Source organism: Podarcis melisellensis, assembly GCF_964234715.1.
Source record: "Podarcis melisellensis genome assembly, chromosome: 10".
Classification (NCBI taxonomy): Eukaryota; Metazoa; Chordata; class Lepidosauria; order Squamata; family Lacertidae; genus Podarcis; species Podarcis melisellensis.
In genome coordinates, this window is record NC_138542.1 from 59,384,070 (window position 1) to 59,401,946 (window position 17,877).

The 17,877-nt window shown below is 41.9% G+C and overlaps 1 protein-coding gene across 4 annotated transcripts in view; it reads right to left on the reverse strand.

Moving 5' to 3' along the window:
- MICAL3 (microtubule associated monooxygenase, calponin and LIM domain containing 3) overlaps positions 1–17,877 on the reverse strand; it is a 205,268-nt gene that overhangs the window by 10,129 nt on the left and 177,262 nt on the right. For all 4 annotated transcript variants that reach the window (XM_081926663.1, XM_081926665.1, XM_081926664.1 and 1 more), the window contains 4 exons: positions 16,776–16,826; positions 13,987–14,094; positions 12,765–12,858; positions 7,768–7,818 (listed from right to left, as the gene is read on the reverse strand). In XM_081926663.1, the coding sequence (XP_081782789.1) occupies positions 7,768–7,818; positions 12,765–12,858; positions 13,987–14,094; positions 16,776–16,826 (304 nt within the window). The remainder of the gene's footprint in view (positions 1–7,767; positions 7,819–12,764; positions 12,859–13,986; positions 14,095–16,775; positions 16,827–17,877) is intronic.

The window sequence follows — 17,877 nt, forward strand, 5'->3', positions numbered from 1 at the left end:
TGCAGCAGCCTAGTTCTAGCTGCCACACTCAGTGATACAGATCCTGAATGAGTGGTGGGAACTTGTGGTCCTCCATATGATGTTGGGCTACAATTCCCATCACTCCTGACCACTACCCATGCTAGCTGGGGCTGATGGGATCTGTAATCCCACAAGATCTGGAAGACCACAGGCTTCCCATTCCTGTCCCACATGCAGATGCCAGTTCACATAACAGTACCTCTATGCAAGCACAGACCACCTCCCAATTTTGAAGGCCATTGCATGGGATCTCACCTGAAGATTTCCAGGTGAGATAAGAGAAAATTGAGCTTGGAGGCAAAACCACTGCTAGTGCAAACCATGGTTCAACATAATATCTTAAGTGTCTCCATGGAGCCCCCCGACAATCCCCTCCATCTATGGTGTAACTAAGTCAGTTGGAACCACAGGATACCCTTGCTCCCAGAGCTTGATACTGGAGTAAGCAGAGACGGGTTTCAAGAGATAAGGCAGACTGAAATATCAACTATGGAGGGTGGAGATTCTTGGGCTTATTCCACCACATAGGCAGGCCTCTTGCTACTATTGTCAATAAACCTATATCCAATAGCTACAATGTTTTCCCCAACAGTACCTGCAGCAGAACCTGGACCATTAATAGAATGTCTTATCCAACTCCATGGATAATCCTCAGAGACTAGTCATAGCATCCGATTAGTAAAGATGTGTTGAATAGTCCGTTATGTATACAGATAGTTCAATAATATAAATGGATAAATCCTTTCTCCGTATCACTGAACTTGAAGCAAAAAAAGATCACAAAGGCTACTAGACAGCAAACATTTCTATTGCTCGTCAGCAAATGCCTATATGAGCAAGTTATGTGTAGCACACAGACCACCTGAAAGTACACTCAGAACAAAATGTCTAACAATTTATAAAAGCTCCCATTGCCAAGAGATGATGATTCACCACTGCTAACTGACTAGTGAGAGACTATTTAAAAGCCTGCAGCAATTTATGAAATACATATCTTATTGAAAAACTAGACTGATCCTGATCAACTTTTTGCTAGGCCAACTAGGATCAAGCAGCAACTCAACTCACTTTGGGTTTGGTCAAGAAATGCCTTCAAGTACCATGCAGCAAGGCATGAAACTTGAACATGATCACACCATCCTTTTTGTTTTGCTTAGGACATGAACTGAAATAGATCTTATGTAGCTCAGATACTTGCAGAGTTCCAACACAAAGAATACATCCAGCAAAAGATCATTATTTAGTGTATGTTTCCCAAACACGCCCAAGCTAAATGAATCTTGGAATCCAGTTCTATGCATGTTTGCTTGGAAGTACAGGTGCCTAAGTTCTGATGCAATGCACAGTCATCTTGCATTAACTGAACTACAGTTGTATCTTGGAAGTTGAATGGAATCCATTCTAGAAGTCTGTTCAACTTCCAAAACCAAAGTGCAGCTTCTGATTGGCTACAGGAAGCTCCTGCAGCCAATCAGAAGCTGCGGAAGCCCTGTTGGACATTTGGGTTCCAAAAGAACATTCAAAATAATCACTTCCAGGTTTGTGGCATTCGGAAGCCAAAACATCTGAGTTCCAGGGTGTTTGGGATCCAAGGTACAACTGTATTACTATTGCAAAAAAAGTTGACAGTAAGACGCATGAGACCCAAAGATGTTACTTTATTACTATAAATGTCTCCCTTTTGTTTAAGCACTAGGTACAGGTACATCTACAGCTTACAGTGGATTATTATAGGGTTCCATATGTCTGGATTTCATGGACACCACGTTGTTTTGGCATTTTTGTAACCAGCTCCTGGTTTTTGAAATATGGTAACCCTAGATTATTGCAGCACTAAAATAACTTTAAAACAGATAAACCCACTGTACAAATGCATGCACACATATGTGCACTGGATGCTAACACTGGAAACAAACCCAAATTCCATACATTTGGCTGCAGTTAGTCTTCTGCATATGATACCGTATGCGATATGTAATAAATATGAAACACCCCTTCCCCCCTTTTCACTGGATATTGATAATCAGCCTATAAGCGTGATGTATTCAAATCAGCATGCATAATGGCATCATATGATCACTTAAGCTTGGCATCAGATGTTCCAAAACTCAAGAATTCACTCAAGAGCTGGAGAAGGGTGTCCTGTATTATGCATCACCAGGCAAAAAAGTCAAGTCAGGGAACTGAAGCAAGGGCGACTGCTGAACCATTGAATAATAATAATAATAATAATAATAATAATAATAATAATAATAATTTATTTGTACCCCGCCCATCTGGGTAAGGTGAATCCAGAGAGAAGTGGGGAAGTATAAATTTCTATTTGAGCCGTGTTTGACTCTCTGCATTTTAGTCTGAACATCTCTCTTGTGAACATCTGTCAGACCTGCCCCTCCATCTCTGATCAACTCTGTTTTATAATCAATTATACCTCCCCTTTCTTCCAGTGCAGGATTACTCAGCCATAAGCCTGGCATTGGCATCAAATGCTGATAACCATGTTTTCCACCTGCTACAGAGTCCTTGGAACTGACTCCTTACATGCCAAGAGACCAGTACTGCCTCTACACTCCTTGATACTGTTGGCTACACAACTGCCTTTTTTTGCCCTGGTTTGCTAGTGCTTAAAAATAATTATTCCAATATCACTTAGAGACATCCAAAAAAATTCTGGTGACTGGATATATTTTACTATTACACAATGAAACTGAAAATTAATTTGCTGTACAAGCTAAGGATAAAAACAACATGCATTCAACCCAATATCAAGACCTCCTGATCGTTGACCCAAGGTGAAATATTTTCCCCCACCTCCATAATAACAGTTCTGAAGCCCCTGGTATACCAGAAGGCCTCTGCCTAGGCTTACTACTAGGGGATGCTCTGAAAGGACCTTGCAGTGTGTTCCTGAGCCACCCCTGGCAGAGAAGCCCAGGCAAAGTCAAAGGGGGAGGCTGAATCCACCCCTCAGGCTTCAAAGACATTGGGACCCAGGCAGTTAGTCAGTGAGCGCGTGCACACTTGGGAGTGCAGTGTTGCTGTGTAATTATTGAGTCAAAGGCTCATTGTAGCTAACAAAACTCAAGAGCAAAGGCTCTTACGGCAGACTCAAGCACCAGAAGCTGGTGATGGCATGGTTTGGGAGTCCAGGCTATATCAGGCTTCAGTTGGAGTCTGCTGCTTGTTGAAGACAATCCACCATCCAGCTCCTTACTTCTGAACCTGACTCCTTTGCCTCCCCCTGCTTCCTTCTTAGAGCTCATCAGTTGCTGAACCCAAGCTTACCAATGCTGCCCTGGATTACTTTTGCCTAACCCTAACCCTTCTGACCTTGGTTTGATCCTGGCACAGCTTTCCGGACTCCCCTTGCTAAGGTCTGGTGATACCATGGCTGGGCTTTATTGTGCAATCTGCCTCCATCTAACCCACTGACCCAGCTGGAGTATGAGTCTGACCAAAGGGTTTGGAGCTTAGCACCGATAGCCCTGAATATAAACCACTGGAATTTTGCTTCCAATGATGGATATTGGAGTCCAAACCAAGAATAATGGGAGACACCTTCATGCCAGCACCCGAAATTGCTGCTGGCGCTGAACACCTAAAGTGATGAGAAGGAAATGCCTGAACTAAACCCCTTCTCAGCACAACATCCTTCTCCTGTACTCACCAGGTGATCAAGCCATGACTGCTGAACATTTCTTAGGCCATGCATATGCCATACAAGAACATGTGCAGGCACTTACGGGTGTGGCATATATCTCTGACATACATAGCAACTGTTTCTGTAGGGGTCGTAAGAATACAACTGCACGCTGAATCTCTCTCGTATCAAAGCAAGAGCATTTAGTAGCCGGTTCGCAAATGAACATATGCCCAGGGAATAGCAAGAACGTGGCTGGAACATGTTTCCTCCTTTATCTTGAGCAGAACCCATTGTGAATGCAGAAGTCAATTCAGGTTGAGACCCATTGGTTACATTTACTGGCAAGATGAAGGAGAGGACTTTCTGTCAGCGCCTTTAGAAGTATATATAAATTTTAGCATTTATGCAGTGCTTTGTGAAGTGCCTTGGCTATTCAAACCAATCATCCTATTATATCTATTACAACAGGCATAGAAATGTATTATATGCAACCATTTAAGGCAGCCATTATTAAGCCCATACTTCCCCAAGGTGGCTCAGTGAGAACAGCAGAGGTGAGGTTTGAACCAGGGATTCCCTAGCTCACAGTTCAGCCTCTTAGCCCCTACGCTACAGTGACTCTTGAGCACTCTGGCAGCCCTGTGAGGAAGTACTGAAGAAACACCAGTCACAGAGGAGTATAAAAAGAACTAACACTACAAAGCCACGTGTGTCTTTTTCTGCACACAACACTGCATTTTATTTAAAGGGATACTGCCAAGTAGTGAAGTTTTCTGCTGGGGATTAAAAAAGAAATAAAGAAATCAAGACAGATTAAAATAATAATGATCTTCCATTTGGAATTGTGAATTATTACCTCTATCTGGGCTGGAGTTGAAACTAGCAAAAAAAAAAAAAAAAATGCCTTTAAAACCCCAAAAGTGTAGGGGAGAAGTAACCATGGCTAATATTGCATACATTTATCCAAACAGGAAATGTAGGGAACCAAAGTATATAATCGTGAGAAGCAAATGAGATTTATTAATTTACTTATGCTAGTTCTTTATGACAGAAAGTGAGGTTAGTTAATGTGAAAAACGACAGTGTCCCTTTAAATGACTCCGATGACTACTTTTTAAAGCCACTGTTAGCAAAAATGACAAGACTGCTGCCTTCAAGAGGGAATTAGGAAGGGAAGGGGGGGGGAGGAGGAGAAGGAAGTGTGGGAGCTGCATCAGCTAGGAGCAGGACCTGTTAGGTGTAACTTTGCATTAACCCTTTTACAGCTCTGTCTGTGGGCACACAATGCCCCCTAGCGGCACACTCGGAAAGAAACCCCACATAGGCAGAGCACTGGCCTCCAGAGAGGAGCCAGCAACTCTTTCTAGCAGGGATGTGTCATTTTGCTTTGAGCCAGGGCTGGAGAGCCAACAGCATTTGCTCCACCTACTGATTGACTCCAGGTGAGTGGAGGCATGGAGAAAGGACCTGAATCTTTCTGTTATCTCCCACAACATGTTAAAACAAGAAACAGTTTGGTGGCCAAGCACCTCAGGCACTTAACTCTCCAAACTGACCTCTGTATTTGGCTGCTAAAGTATGGAGGGAGAAAACTGGCAGAGCATTTTGCTGCTCACAAAGGGGAAGAAAGGGTCTATGTCTCCTTTGCACGGAGGAAAGGTGCAAAATAATGAAAGGGGGACCCTTTGAGATTTGGGACTATGATAGGGTCAAGTTAGGGAATTCCTGGGGGCCTATAACTTCCTGGGCTACCACATACCTATTTCTAAACTATGAGGATTGAAACCACAAAACACTGTTGATCTCCTTAACCTGCAAACTGCCAGTCTGAAGAACACGGGTAGCTTGCTTGATTTTTATGGAAGTGACGCAGCAATAGTTCAAAAACATTAGTGATATACAAAAGTCACCTTGAGGAGACTTGGCAATACATCCTTCTGCCACCAACTCCCAAGGAGTAAGGACCAGAATTTAAGACACCTTGGAAAACAGCTGTAGTACCAAAGATGTGTTGAATCAGTCCTGCATGACTGGTAACCCACCATGTCAAAATGTAGCCCACCAGGGTTTCAAGCAACACCTGATGTTTTGTTTTGCCCTGGACTGCAAAAACAGGAAGGCTATCAAGTACCTGCAATGTCATAATACATGACCAGTGAGCTTGATGGGACACAATTTGTGCTGGCCTGTGTTAAAGTTGTAATACTACTGCAGAGTGGGGGGTGTTATTCATAAAAAAGTCACTATACATGGGGGTGGGGGGTAGAAAGACAAAAAAAGAGAAAAGAATAGGAACTATATCATGTTGGGGTGATCTTTGAGGATGAACTTTACACAAGGAAAGAGAAAGAGCCTGTGAATACCATCTGAGGGCTTGTTCAAACTCTTTTTTAATTTCAGAAATGACAGGGCATGTGTAACATTTGTGTGCTCTCCTGGCCACCCATCCATTTGCAGGAACTCTAGCACTCACAGTTTGGCAGTGCGGATTAAGTGTGATAATCTGTACAATTTTCCCTACAGTAACAGGCAACAGTATTTAAAGAAGCATAGCAGTTAAAAAGAAAATATAGTCCTTATAAAGTGTAACAAAGTGTGTTGAGGGGGCAGCTGTCACTGCTTTGAGGGTGGGGTACAATCCTTGAGGGAGAATAAAGTATATAAGTGCTAGATTATCTTTGGGAAGAAAAATCTAATCAATAGTTTGGATTTACTTATCAACAAAATGCACAGCACAACTAAGTTTAGGGGCTAAACTGGAGGTGGCTAATCTATGGCCCTCAATCAGTCCCAGCCAGCATGGCCAATAGTCAGGGCTAATGAGAGCTGTAGTTCAATAACATCTCAAAGCTACCCCTGGTTAAATGATGAAGTTTGAAAAGAGGCCATGATCCAGAGAGCTCCTTTAGCTAAAGTCTTGTACATGTACCCCAGAGGTCCCTCTGTTTTTCATTACAGCACCACCGCCTGAAACTACATTCAAGCTACAACTACTTTTCACAGCAAACACTGACCACTGGCAAGAGCAGCAATCCCATGTCTCTCTTTCTCCTCTTCCTGGATGCCCTGTAATGCTTAGAAATTATAAACATGCAACATATAATATTGCACTTCCTTGTCCCCCTCCATTTCATTGGCTGCCACAAGATTGCAATAATGTGGCACTACACATTTTTAAATGCCAGAGGGATAGTCAAATTAGTACACTGCGGCAAAAACATAGTCTTGCGCCACCTTAAATACTAACACATTTTTATGGCATAACCTTTCATGGACTGAAATTCTTAAATGTCACCAATGGAGAGAGGAGGAGGAGATGACTCAGGGTTTTTTACCTCCATGATTCAGAAATAGTTTCTCCAGTATTATTGCGTTGGAGGAAAAAGAAGGCACCCAGCTTAGAAGAGAGTCCCCTGTGCATGCACAGAACTCAGCACATGACACTTTGGATCAGGCCTCCAGTGAATCCCAGAATAAAAAAGGAAAAAAATCAAAATGTGTACAAAAGACAATTTGTTGCCAACAAATTTTGAGTATTAAACTTCTTTCTCAGGAAAGGTTATTTTAAGTTGTTGCAGAGGTTTATCCTGGTGGAAAAAAGAGTAAAAAAATCAACCCTTGAGAAGGGGTTTAATATTCAAAAAGTGATGAGAAATAAATTCTCTGAACTTCTGCACATCTCTTCCACTTTTGTTCCTGGTTTTTTTTCCTACAGGAAACCACAATGGAAACCATTCCCCCTGCCCATCACTGGGGTGTTTTGCAAAAAGCCTAGACTTCATGTGACATTGCCCAATTGTGCACCTGACTGTTAACTAGACAGCTGGTGGTGCGAGCCCACCCTGGGAAGGCTGTGAGCAGGATTCCTGCCAACTCTGCAGTTGTGAGATTCTACGTTTCCAAAACACTGCTCATTAAGGACTGCTAGTTCTCCTCCGAGCTGGAAAAGGGGTTGTGCCCTAGCCAATCAATTAGGTGCAAGACTGGTTTCTTCTCATTGCTTGTGAGGAGCCAGGGATGGAAAGAAGTAGGTGGAGGGAGAGGGTGGCGGGAGCAGGTGTCAGCAGGGTTAGTGCCAGCAAAGAGGTTTCTGCCATACATACCACCCAGGTGCAAGTCGATGAGGTCACTGTAATAAGACTCTCCCCAATAGTCTACAACAAGGAATCGGTGAAGAGAGAGAGTTATTGGTTCAAGTACCCACCCCTGCTAGCCCTCCCCACTCCCTGCCCAGGATTCAAAGCACTCTGTAAGAGAAATTGCATACATAAGAGAAGCAAGACAGGGAAAGAGAGAGACAGAAACAGAAGAAACAAGAAACCATGCAACTCTATAATAAATATATACACATACATATATACGGTATATACTGTAAAGACACGGGGAGGATAAAGTATTCCCTGGTAAATAGGCAGGGAGGACAGGCAGGCATGGATTTCCAGGCAGAGAAGGAGAGCAGGCTGGATTCTGTATGAGGATTTCTCACCTATACTGGTTTGTTTCAAGATGAGACACTGCACTGTTATTTTGGGGGACATTAAGGAAGGATCCACAAACATTCTCCAGTAGGGAGGGAATTCGGGGAACGATACATCTCCATTCAAGAAAGCAGGGAAAGGAGTTGGGCTGGGTTTTCTCATTCCATCCTTCTTTTTATTCAGCTACATTGTTTTGTGTCGGCTAAGCAACCAGAAATGTACTAGGGTCTTCACTCTTGCAGCTTCTTTTTGGTAAGTTTTTTCACCTCCGGGGTAAATCCATAAACAAGCCCAATGGAATCTGGGATCTTGCATGTAAGATTGGTCTTGGGAAGGCTAAGGGCATAGCCAATTCTTTGGTAACTTTTCTCACACATCTACATTCCTGCAATCACTTTCCATAAATGGCAGATACTGTTTTATAGGATGTTGTGAAAAGTAGGAAACATGAAATGGCCACATGGGCCGGGGGTGTGTGGATTTGGGCAAGGAACTCAACACCATATAGCTAGGAAAAACTAAGCAGTTGCCATGCCCCTTCTGCAGAATGTAAGGGTTCTTCCCCTAAAATAACTATGTTCTACAAAGAGTCTCCATTCTGACCCAAACGAAAACCCCTCCAGTTTAAATAGGGCATCCAGTATGCCTAATAATCATGTCAATGTCTGCTGGGAGTATATAACATTTGGAAATCTTTATACATTCTGGTAAACTCTGAAGAGCCTTATTAAAGCATATGATGTATGCAACAGACTTTAGGGTCACTTAACTCAAGAGAACAAAAATATGTATGGAAGACTTAAATCCTCTGAACTGCTCATCATAAAGGGTTTCCTTGTGTTTCCAGGATGACACTTTTCAAATTAATTTATTTCTAATCAGAAATAAAATGTCAATTGTTACTTTAGTTTCAACCCCTAAGAAGGAAGCACCATGACAGACTCAAGAAAATTGGTGTCAGAGTTGGTTCAATGCTCAAAAATTTCACTTGGGTCAAGTGTTATGCAAGCTGAACCAGTTGGCCTCAGGTGCCAGGTATTTTGGGGAACACCATTAAAGGCCACCGAACTATAATTAATTATTATTACTACCAAGTAGTAAAGGGCACCACAGTCGTACCTTGGATCCTGAATGCCCTGGAACTCAGATGTTTTGGCTCCCGAATGCCGCAAACTCAGAAGTGATTGTTCTGGTTTGCGAACGTTCTTTTGGAATCCAAACATCTGATGGGGCTTCCACAGCTTCTGATTGGCTGCAGGAGCTTCCTGCAGCCAATCAGCAGCTGCAAGTTGGTTTCCAAATGTTTTGGAAGTCGTACAGACTTCTGGAACAGATTCCATTCGACTTCCAAGGTATGACTGTACTTGGATTTTCTGCCTGGAATACCAAAGTGCATTGGGCTGTTTATGGAATGCACAAAGTATGTTCCCTTGACACATCGCACAATAAGATGAACTTCAGTTTTCAATATATAAAGTAGCATAGAAAGTGTACAAAAGTGCTCCAGGCAGAAAATCACTTCCTAGGTAAACACAATGTCAAGGGCATTGTGTGCTGTGTGTTTATTACAACATGATAAGCACATACCATGTCTGTTTCACCACAAGTGCACATAGTAGGAGAGCTTTTGTGTATTTGTCCCATGTTAAAGTGTGCATGCAATGCTCCTAACAATAGAAGCAGTATCAATGTAGAATAAGTCTTGCGTGATATGGACACAAAATTCTAATTAACTCATACACAAGGAAGCTGTTTTAACAATAAAGAATGGGTAGTTTGGGGAAGGTGTTCTCTTCCCATCTGCATTACCAAAGCAGAAGCTCCTTTTCCAGCAAACCTGTTACTAGCCATTAAGAGAATAAGGCTTTGTAACTGTAGTCTGCAAGGCATATCAGTTTGGCCAATACTATGTACACTGCATAAGGCAGTCAAGGTTGTTTGGACAGTATACAGAAATAGGTTACTGCTGATATTAAAGGTGTGTAAGGAAAAATAGGTTTTAAGGCACATGAAAATCTAAAAAATTAATAATTCTCTCATCTCATGAAACAAGAGCATGCCCCATTAACAGTCCATTTTTCATGGGATTACTGAATATGGACATCTTTCAGCTATAAGTCCTGAATTCAAAAGGCAATCATTAATACTCATAGGCACACCTGTGAGGCCCCAAAATAAGCCAACCTTTTCATTTGTCTCTCCCTCTCCATTTCCCCATCACATTTTAGATATCTAAAGCCATCTCTAATAATTTTCTGCTTGCCAAAGCACCACCACTGCCCATGAAGTGTGGCAAGTAAAGCCCTCAGTTGTTTGCAAAGCTCCTCGAATTCTGATGACACCACCTATAAGGATGCTGGGGGACAATGAAATGAATGTCAGGTGACAAAAAAAGAGAGTTTGAGATGGCTGTAGACTGTTGAATGTAGAGGTGCATAATTCTTTCTATTCTTTTAAAACTATATACCTGCATTCATTTTATGAAGCAATTTAAACAACAGTATTTAAATAGTTGTAAAAGTATTCCAGGGATTAAGTTCGAGTGAGTACATGATTTGGCCCCAGCTGATGCTGTGAGCTACCACTAGCAAAAAGCTGCACTCTGCAGTCCTACCAAAACATATTCTCTATAGATTCTCTCCCTTTCAAGTTGGAGGCAATCAAATTCTCTCTGATGCAACAAGAATGACTCTGAAAGCCTGAAAAAAGCATTTTCAACCAGATTCAACTGCAGGATAAAATAAGTAAGTTTGGGCAGCTAGTGGTGATGGCACTATCAAAATGTACTCATTAACTCAAAAATGTTAATATCTGTATGTAGCTTTAGGGAAGACTGCCTTTGAAAATAAGGAGAAGGTATGATGCTCAGTTTGTGATTGTGGTGCACTAGATGTTGCTGGTTTCAATCTTAAAGAGATTGAGTCCCACACAGTTCCCTCCCTGGGGCTCCCTTGCAGGTGCCAAGATCACTGTAGGCCACTCTCTGCAAAGTAATTTTCAACTATAAGGATACATGAGACTTCCCGAGGGCTAATCCACAATTATGGAATTCCTAACCTTTTAAGTTTTGCCAAAACCTGGGTATCTAACACAGGTAGGGAAAGCCTCCTGTAACTGGGGTGGCATATGGTGGTCAAGGACAGCAAATAGGGGATTAAAATTTAATTCATTCCTGTGTTGCCTTTGATATTGTTAAATCTGTCTCAAATAGGCTGTTATTTACCAGGAGATTTCAGAACAGGGCAGGATATACATCGTAATAAAAAGAAATACATCGTAATAATTAAGTGTAATGTTCAGGTAGTATCTGTTCTTAGTGCACTGATTGTCCGGTCACTGATAATCCTACCGCATTCCTATTGGAAATTTCAGTGTGTCAATCCAAGCTTCAAACAAAGCAGAAAAACAATTCTTCCAGGCTGTTTTGAGGAAAGTCAATTTAGTTACATTTCCCTCCCAAATTTAAGGTCAGTATAACAAAAGGTTATATATTCTCAAAATTAAGTTAAATTCATTTTCACCAAGTAGGTTGCCTCTTACACCTCTGGTAAATGGATCATGTGAAATAACCTGGGCTTTTGTGTATTTGCCTCTACTTGTTTCTCAAGGAAGGAGTGGCAGAATATGAGGAAATCATCATCTAACTATGTTCTCTCCCACGGGTGAACTAGACATTATGGCAGACACAGGGCTACAGGTAAAACAGTATTCTCATTACTATTTCTCGTAAGGTCTAGTGAAACTCACCATGCAATGTCTTGCAGTGAATTCTCTCACCTCGGCACCCAATGAAGAAGGATGGAGGCAGGGAAAGTCAAGAGTGACGACATCACGTTGCATAGCAATTTTCACTGGGCATTAAGAAGGGTGTGTGGGCAGAAGACTACATGCAGAGTTTGGGGTTTTCAGTAGCAGTCCTGTGTGTGCAGTAACATTTAGTTCTGCTCTTAATGTCTTTCATCTATGTTAATTCCAAGTACCATTCATTAGACCAGGCCATCAAGTGTAGAGGTTCATTCCATTAACAGCAGATGACGATGACAACAACTGTTTCACATGTTGTATTGAATTTCTGTTTCACACGCCTTGAAGCTGTGCATGATTTTGCAGAGAGCATGTGGTACTTGCTGGGGCTGTTCTGTGATGGTCCCTTATGAGGGTGCTAATGCTGATTCAAGGCACAGTGAATTAAAAAACACAAATTTATATCAATTACTTTCTTCTCTTTTTCATCTTGCTGGGCAAAGTGAAAGCTTCCTTGCCACAACCAAGTTTTATTTCCTAAAGGAAAGCTAGGCAGATGGCTAACTTATATGCATTACCACCTTTTTGCAATAATTGGACAAAACTTTGTCCTGAAGAGGTGAAACGTATTTTCAGAGCAAATGAAACCCGGCTAAGGGAACTTGCCATTTAGGTAGCTTCACAGGCAGAGAAGCCCAAGATCTGATAGAGAAGGGAAATGGTGAATTTTAATTCATTTGTTTAAAAAGATAATTTAATAAAAGAACTTGCAGCTTAGGGAGGGACCAGTCTGTAAAGCTAGCACACAGGTTGTTATGAACCTTTGCATAAAAATGTAGTAAGAAAAGAAAAACACAAAATGGAAGACTGGAAGGTACCTGCTTCTCCCCTAAGAGCCTTCTCAACAGCGACTCCCCTCTCCTCCAGCTGCCTTTGCTTCTCTTCTACTTGCTCCAGCTGTCGTTGGATAATCTATGGGAAAAGAGGGAAAACAGACACATAGGTCCTCATTCTCCTGTGTTCAAATGGCAGGATACTAATTTCAAGAATCTCCAGTGCTTCCAAAGCAGACCAGCGCCACCTAAGAGCTGTTCCAGAGGCAAAAACCAGAGGGGCCTTAAGGTTTTGTAACTGACGATCAACTCCTGGGGGAAAAGAGAGCACTGATGTTTTCCAAACAGTGGCCCATCTGGGAATTCCCCCCCCCAAGTACCTGGTTTGGCAACATGCTCTCCATGTGTCCTTAAAAATGGTGGGTGAAGTATCCAGTGTGTGGACACTATGGGGACCAGGGGCTCGTCTACACATTTGCTTTCCCCCAGGGAAATCTACTCTTTAGCACTGAATCAGAGCAAATGTCAATCAGGTTTCCCATGGATTGACCTTGCTCCGATTCAGTGCCAAAGAGTAGGTTTTCATGAGGCAAGCAGCGGGGCAAACAGAAAAGTTCTCAGACTCATGCTTTCTAGACATGGGACAAGCAAAGTGTGGACAAGCCCTAGATATGTGGGAAATACTCACACACCTTTCCCAAAAATACCTTCAAATAATTTTGGAATCTTTCTTCCACAACATCTCTTAACCATAACCCCCAACTATATTTGAGTAGTATGAATTTGTGTATATTCCTCCTCTTGCCCCAGGGTCCACCTTCCTCTTCTTTGTCTCCATTTGGTCAAAATCTAGACTGAAAGCTCCTCAGGGCAGGGATATGCCTTTTTGTTTGTGCTGCTGTGTGAAGTGTCTTCAGGATATTGATAAGTCACACATTCTCCAGTTACTGTTTTGGATCCGTACAAGGCAGAAGTGTACATAGGTATCTTGCTTGCAGCTGCTCATACAGGTGTCTTACAAAAGCGGCACTCCAGGCAGCAACAAGAGAGTAATATGTACCGTTGTCAAACCTTACATGTAGGAAGTGCAGTTAAATTATGGGAAAACATCAGGATCATACCACCAGACAGGTCAATGTAATGTGACCTTCCTCGAGACATGCAGTTTTCTGATGCACACTGCAAAGATGTGCACAAAGAAGGTTATTTTCTTAAAGGCTCATGATTTTTTCTTCCTGGAAATTATGGATGAAAATTATGGCTTTACCTGAGCCCTGTGTAACCTCTTCAGCTCCTCCTGCTTGGCTTGACGGCGAGCAGCTTTCTGCACCCGCCTGGTAAGTTTGGCGTTGAGCTCATCCTCCGTGTATGCTTTCTGCAGCAATAAAGAGAGGAATGCATTTCAGTCCCTTACAACAAAACTGTCAGCCTCAATAAGTAGGAACAGAAGGTGCTACTTGCTGGGCTTTCTTCTCAGTGGGCAAACTGTCAATTTGAGTGCTAACAGTGCAGTGCGTGGGCCTTGGTGCAGAAGTAAGGTGTGAAGGAAAGGCATGAATCAGGTGCAAAGCAGTGATTTAACAGAGAGCTTCCAGTTACAGCTGCATTCTCTTCAATTCTCCTTGTGGCTTGCCCTAAAGATAGGAGGTGTCCCTGATTTCATCAACTTTCTTATAAAGAAGGGAGCCTATTGTATTACTTTTTGACCTAGGCAAAGTAAAAAAAAATAAACCCATGACCAAATCATCTTACGAAGTAGGCTGAGAGTTTGTTGTAGATTAAAGCACATGGTATACTGCCTATTTCCTTGTGCTACCATGAGACCAGGTTGCAACTCCTACCATATTTGCAACTCCTACCAATCACTTAATCAGCAGGGCATGGAACCACTCAACCTGCATTTTCAATGCAACAATAGAGGAAACTCATTATCTAAAGGCCTATGTAATGTACTAAAGGCCTATGTAATCACTTCAACCTGCAAGTGGGAATAATGGCAATATGAATTCTTTACTATATTAAAAAGTCAATTCTTAGCACATACAAAACTAGAACGCAATGAGGAAAACTACGCAAATATCCTTCCCGCTAACAGAAAAACATTCTAGGCAAGCATACAACTGTGAGAGAACCCTAACAGCAGTCTTAAATGGTCCAGTAGCAGTTGTGTCACATGGGCCTGCTGATCATACAACTTAGCTATAAATTTGTGGTGTGAACTAGCTCTATGGGGTTATAAGCTGCCTATGTCTTCCAGTTTTATGGACACATGCTCCAGTGTCTTTTAAACATCTTGTCAAAATCATTAATATACACAGCTAGTTTCAAGATAAACATGCAACTTACAGAGTTGCTTTGGGGCTGTGAATTCACATCCATGTTGTAACAAGATGTGTGGAGCATGTGTTTTCCTAACATATAATCCTCCCTTGACAATTCAGAGCAGCTCCCCATTGACACAAATATCCCAGCATCTCCTATTACCTTCATGCCATTTAAAAAAATCAAGTCAACAAGATTTGGGTGGCTGAAATCCTGGTCAGATTAGAGATTGGAAGTCATTAGAGTTACCAGAGTTTATTAGTGCTAAAAAAAATGCTAAATCACAGGAAGATCACTTTGGAGCCCCACTAAGCCCATACCTAACAGTTTCACTGGTAGTTTAAGTATTTGGCCACAGAATGTGTAAAAGTGATGTGTTTGCCCTGAGAAAAACAAATCTGTGAATTGCCTCTTTCATTGCTTTCTTATTCAAGACTCCAACCTGAAACCAAGTGCTACTTCTCATATTATGTTTATATGTTAAAATCCACACTTCAGCAGGAAAACCTGCATTTCCTAAGCTGAGAATGCTGGCACATTTCTTTCCCATTTGGCTCAATGTATGCATCAAGAAGTTGAAGCATATACTACGCCAAAAGAAGAAAACACACCTGGATGACAACTCTCACATTACAATGTGCACGCTTTCAAAGATGTGCAGATTTCGACACACAAAATGGTAACATGAGAATATAACCTGTGAGCAGAGTTGGAAGGCATCGCTGCACAACAAACTTGATACTGGTTTCTCCCAAGAATCTTGAGAACTGTAGCTTGCTGAGAAGTCAGTTTGACATATCTAGGTCATACTCACATAGAACTCAAGAGTTCCTTAGGGAAATGGAACAGGTACAAAACCAATTACAGCCACTGATGTGAATGTGCTTAGAATGGGAAGAGGGGCAACTGAGGTGATAATTGTGATACCCCCTAAAACAATATGTTACTTGGACTGCAATTTGGAACCAGCTTTTATCAATAATTCAGAATTAACCAAATGATTTGGAGAACTGTGGAAATGAACACAAGTATTTGCTAAAGTTGTTGTTGCTGTTGTTATTAAAATGACGCTTGTTTTGTGCACTCTACCTATAGCACTATGTGTATACTTATATTTTTACACTGACTTATACGGAGTGTACAGAAACATATCAACAAATTATAATGGCCAAGGCTGCTGTGTGGCATGGTGATTAGAGTAGAGGACTACAATTGGGGAGATCCAAGCTCAAATCTCCATTCACCTCACTGGGTGACCTTCAGCTGATCTCTTCCTCTCAGCTTACCCTACCTATCAGGGTTGTTGTGAGGATAAAATGGGGAAATCTTGTAAGCCACCTTGATCTCCTTGGAGGATGAGCAGAATAAAAATGCAATAAATAATAAAGTAAAATAATTTCAATTTATACCAGATATAAGTAAGTACCTAATATGTCCAGCAAAATACCCTTTAAAACCTTTTTTAAAAGCAACAAACCAAGATCAAGAGGTTTTCTCTCTCTGGTTGATCCTTGATGCACATACTGCATGCATTTCAAGTGAGCATGAAGGTTTAGGATTTGACATTTCCTTGATCAGGTTGCCCTTATTTTTTTTAACCATTTCATACATGCACAGTCAGGAATTACATTAGTACAAACAAAGGCAGGGAGATGGGACATAGACTATAGTTCTGGAAGGTTAATAATGGGAATGCATGCAACTGTGGCCAGTCAATGAGAATGGAGACACTACCTTTGATGCGTATGATCTCTTGAATGCCAAGGCGTGTGGGACGTAAATCGACTTTAAAAAGGGGGAGGGGGAAGGAATGGCAAAGGCAAAAATAAATAAACAATAAAACCCACACACATAAAATGGAGCACAGTCAGTTAAACATTAAAACGCTGAAAACAAAATGAACAGTAACAAACACAAAGGTTGCTCGAAGTGCAACATGGCACTATGTATGAGGGTGAATGCTTCAGAATCAGGAAACAAATACTTGACCAGGCCTGCACTGCCTGTGACCCAAACCCAAATGCAACCTACAAGCCATGGATTGTAGCCTGTCAGATGTACAACCCTACCCCCTACCCAACCCCCGCTGCCCATTTTGGTAGTCACAGGCAACAGAAAGAGTTGGTTCATCAAACTCTTGGTGCACTAATATACATGGCTTGGGAGCACTGTTCAGCTTGGGAGACGGCAGGGATCACAACTTGTGGAAGTCCAGGCCAGATCAATTTAGGTACAACATAGCAACAAAGCAGCTGTTTTTAATTAAGAGACGTTATTATTGTTGCTCAGCCTACTGATTCACTATCATAAGCTTAAATGCATGCAGAAGCTTAACTCTCTTTGCTCCTGCATGAACAGTAAAAAGAGGATTACACAGAGCCCTCTCCTTGTTTCACTCTTCTGCTGCTTGCATCCTTGCCTGGGCCAAGGCAGAAGCAAACGGAAGTTTGCAGCGCAGGTGGATTGGAAGAAAAGGGCTCTGCAAAGCTTCTGTCACTATTCAGAAGGAATAGTGCAAGGAGGGAGTTTAAAGACCACTATGGCAGTGACAGAGTTCACATGGGAGAAAGCAGCTGATCATACCCCCCCCCCATATGTGTATCTGTGCTTCTCCCCCGAGGAATAGTCACATAACTATTTCTTGTCTAATGAAACTGTGTATGAATGCCTAGTCTGGCATTCAATTCTGACACCAGTCTTCTACTTGAATTGAGATTTACCTTTACTGACGTTATGGTTCTCCACAGGGCACCTAGGCATCCTTCCACCCTGTTTTCACTGGAAAGCACTCAGTTAAACAATTTTGCAAATGAAAATTTGCATGTGGTGCTGCTTT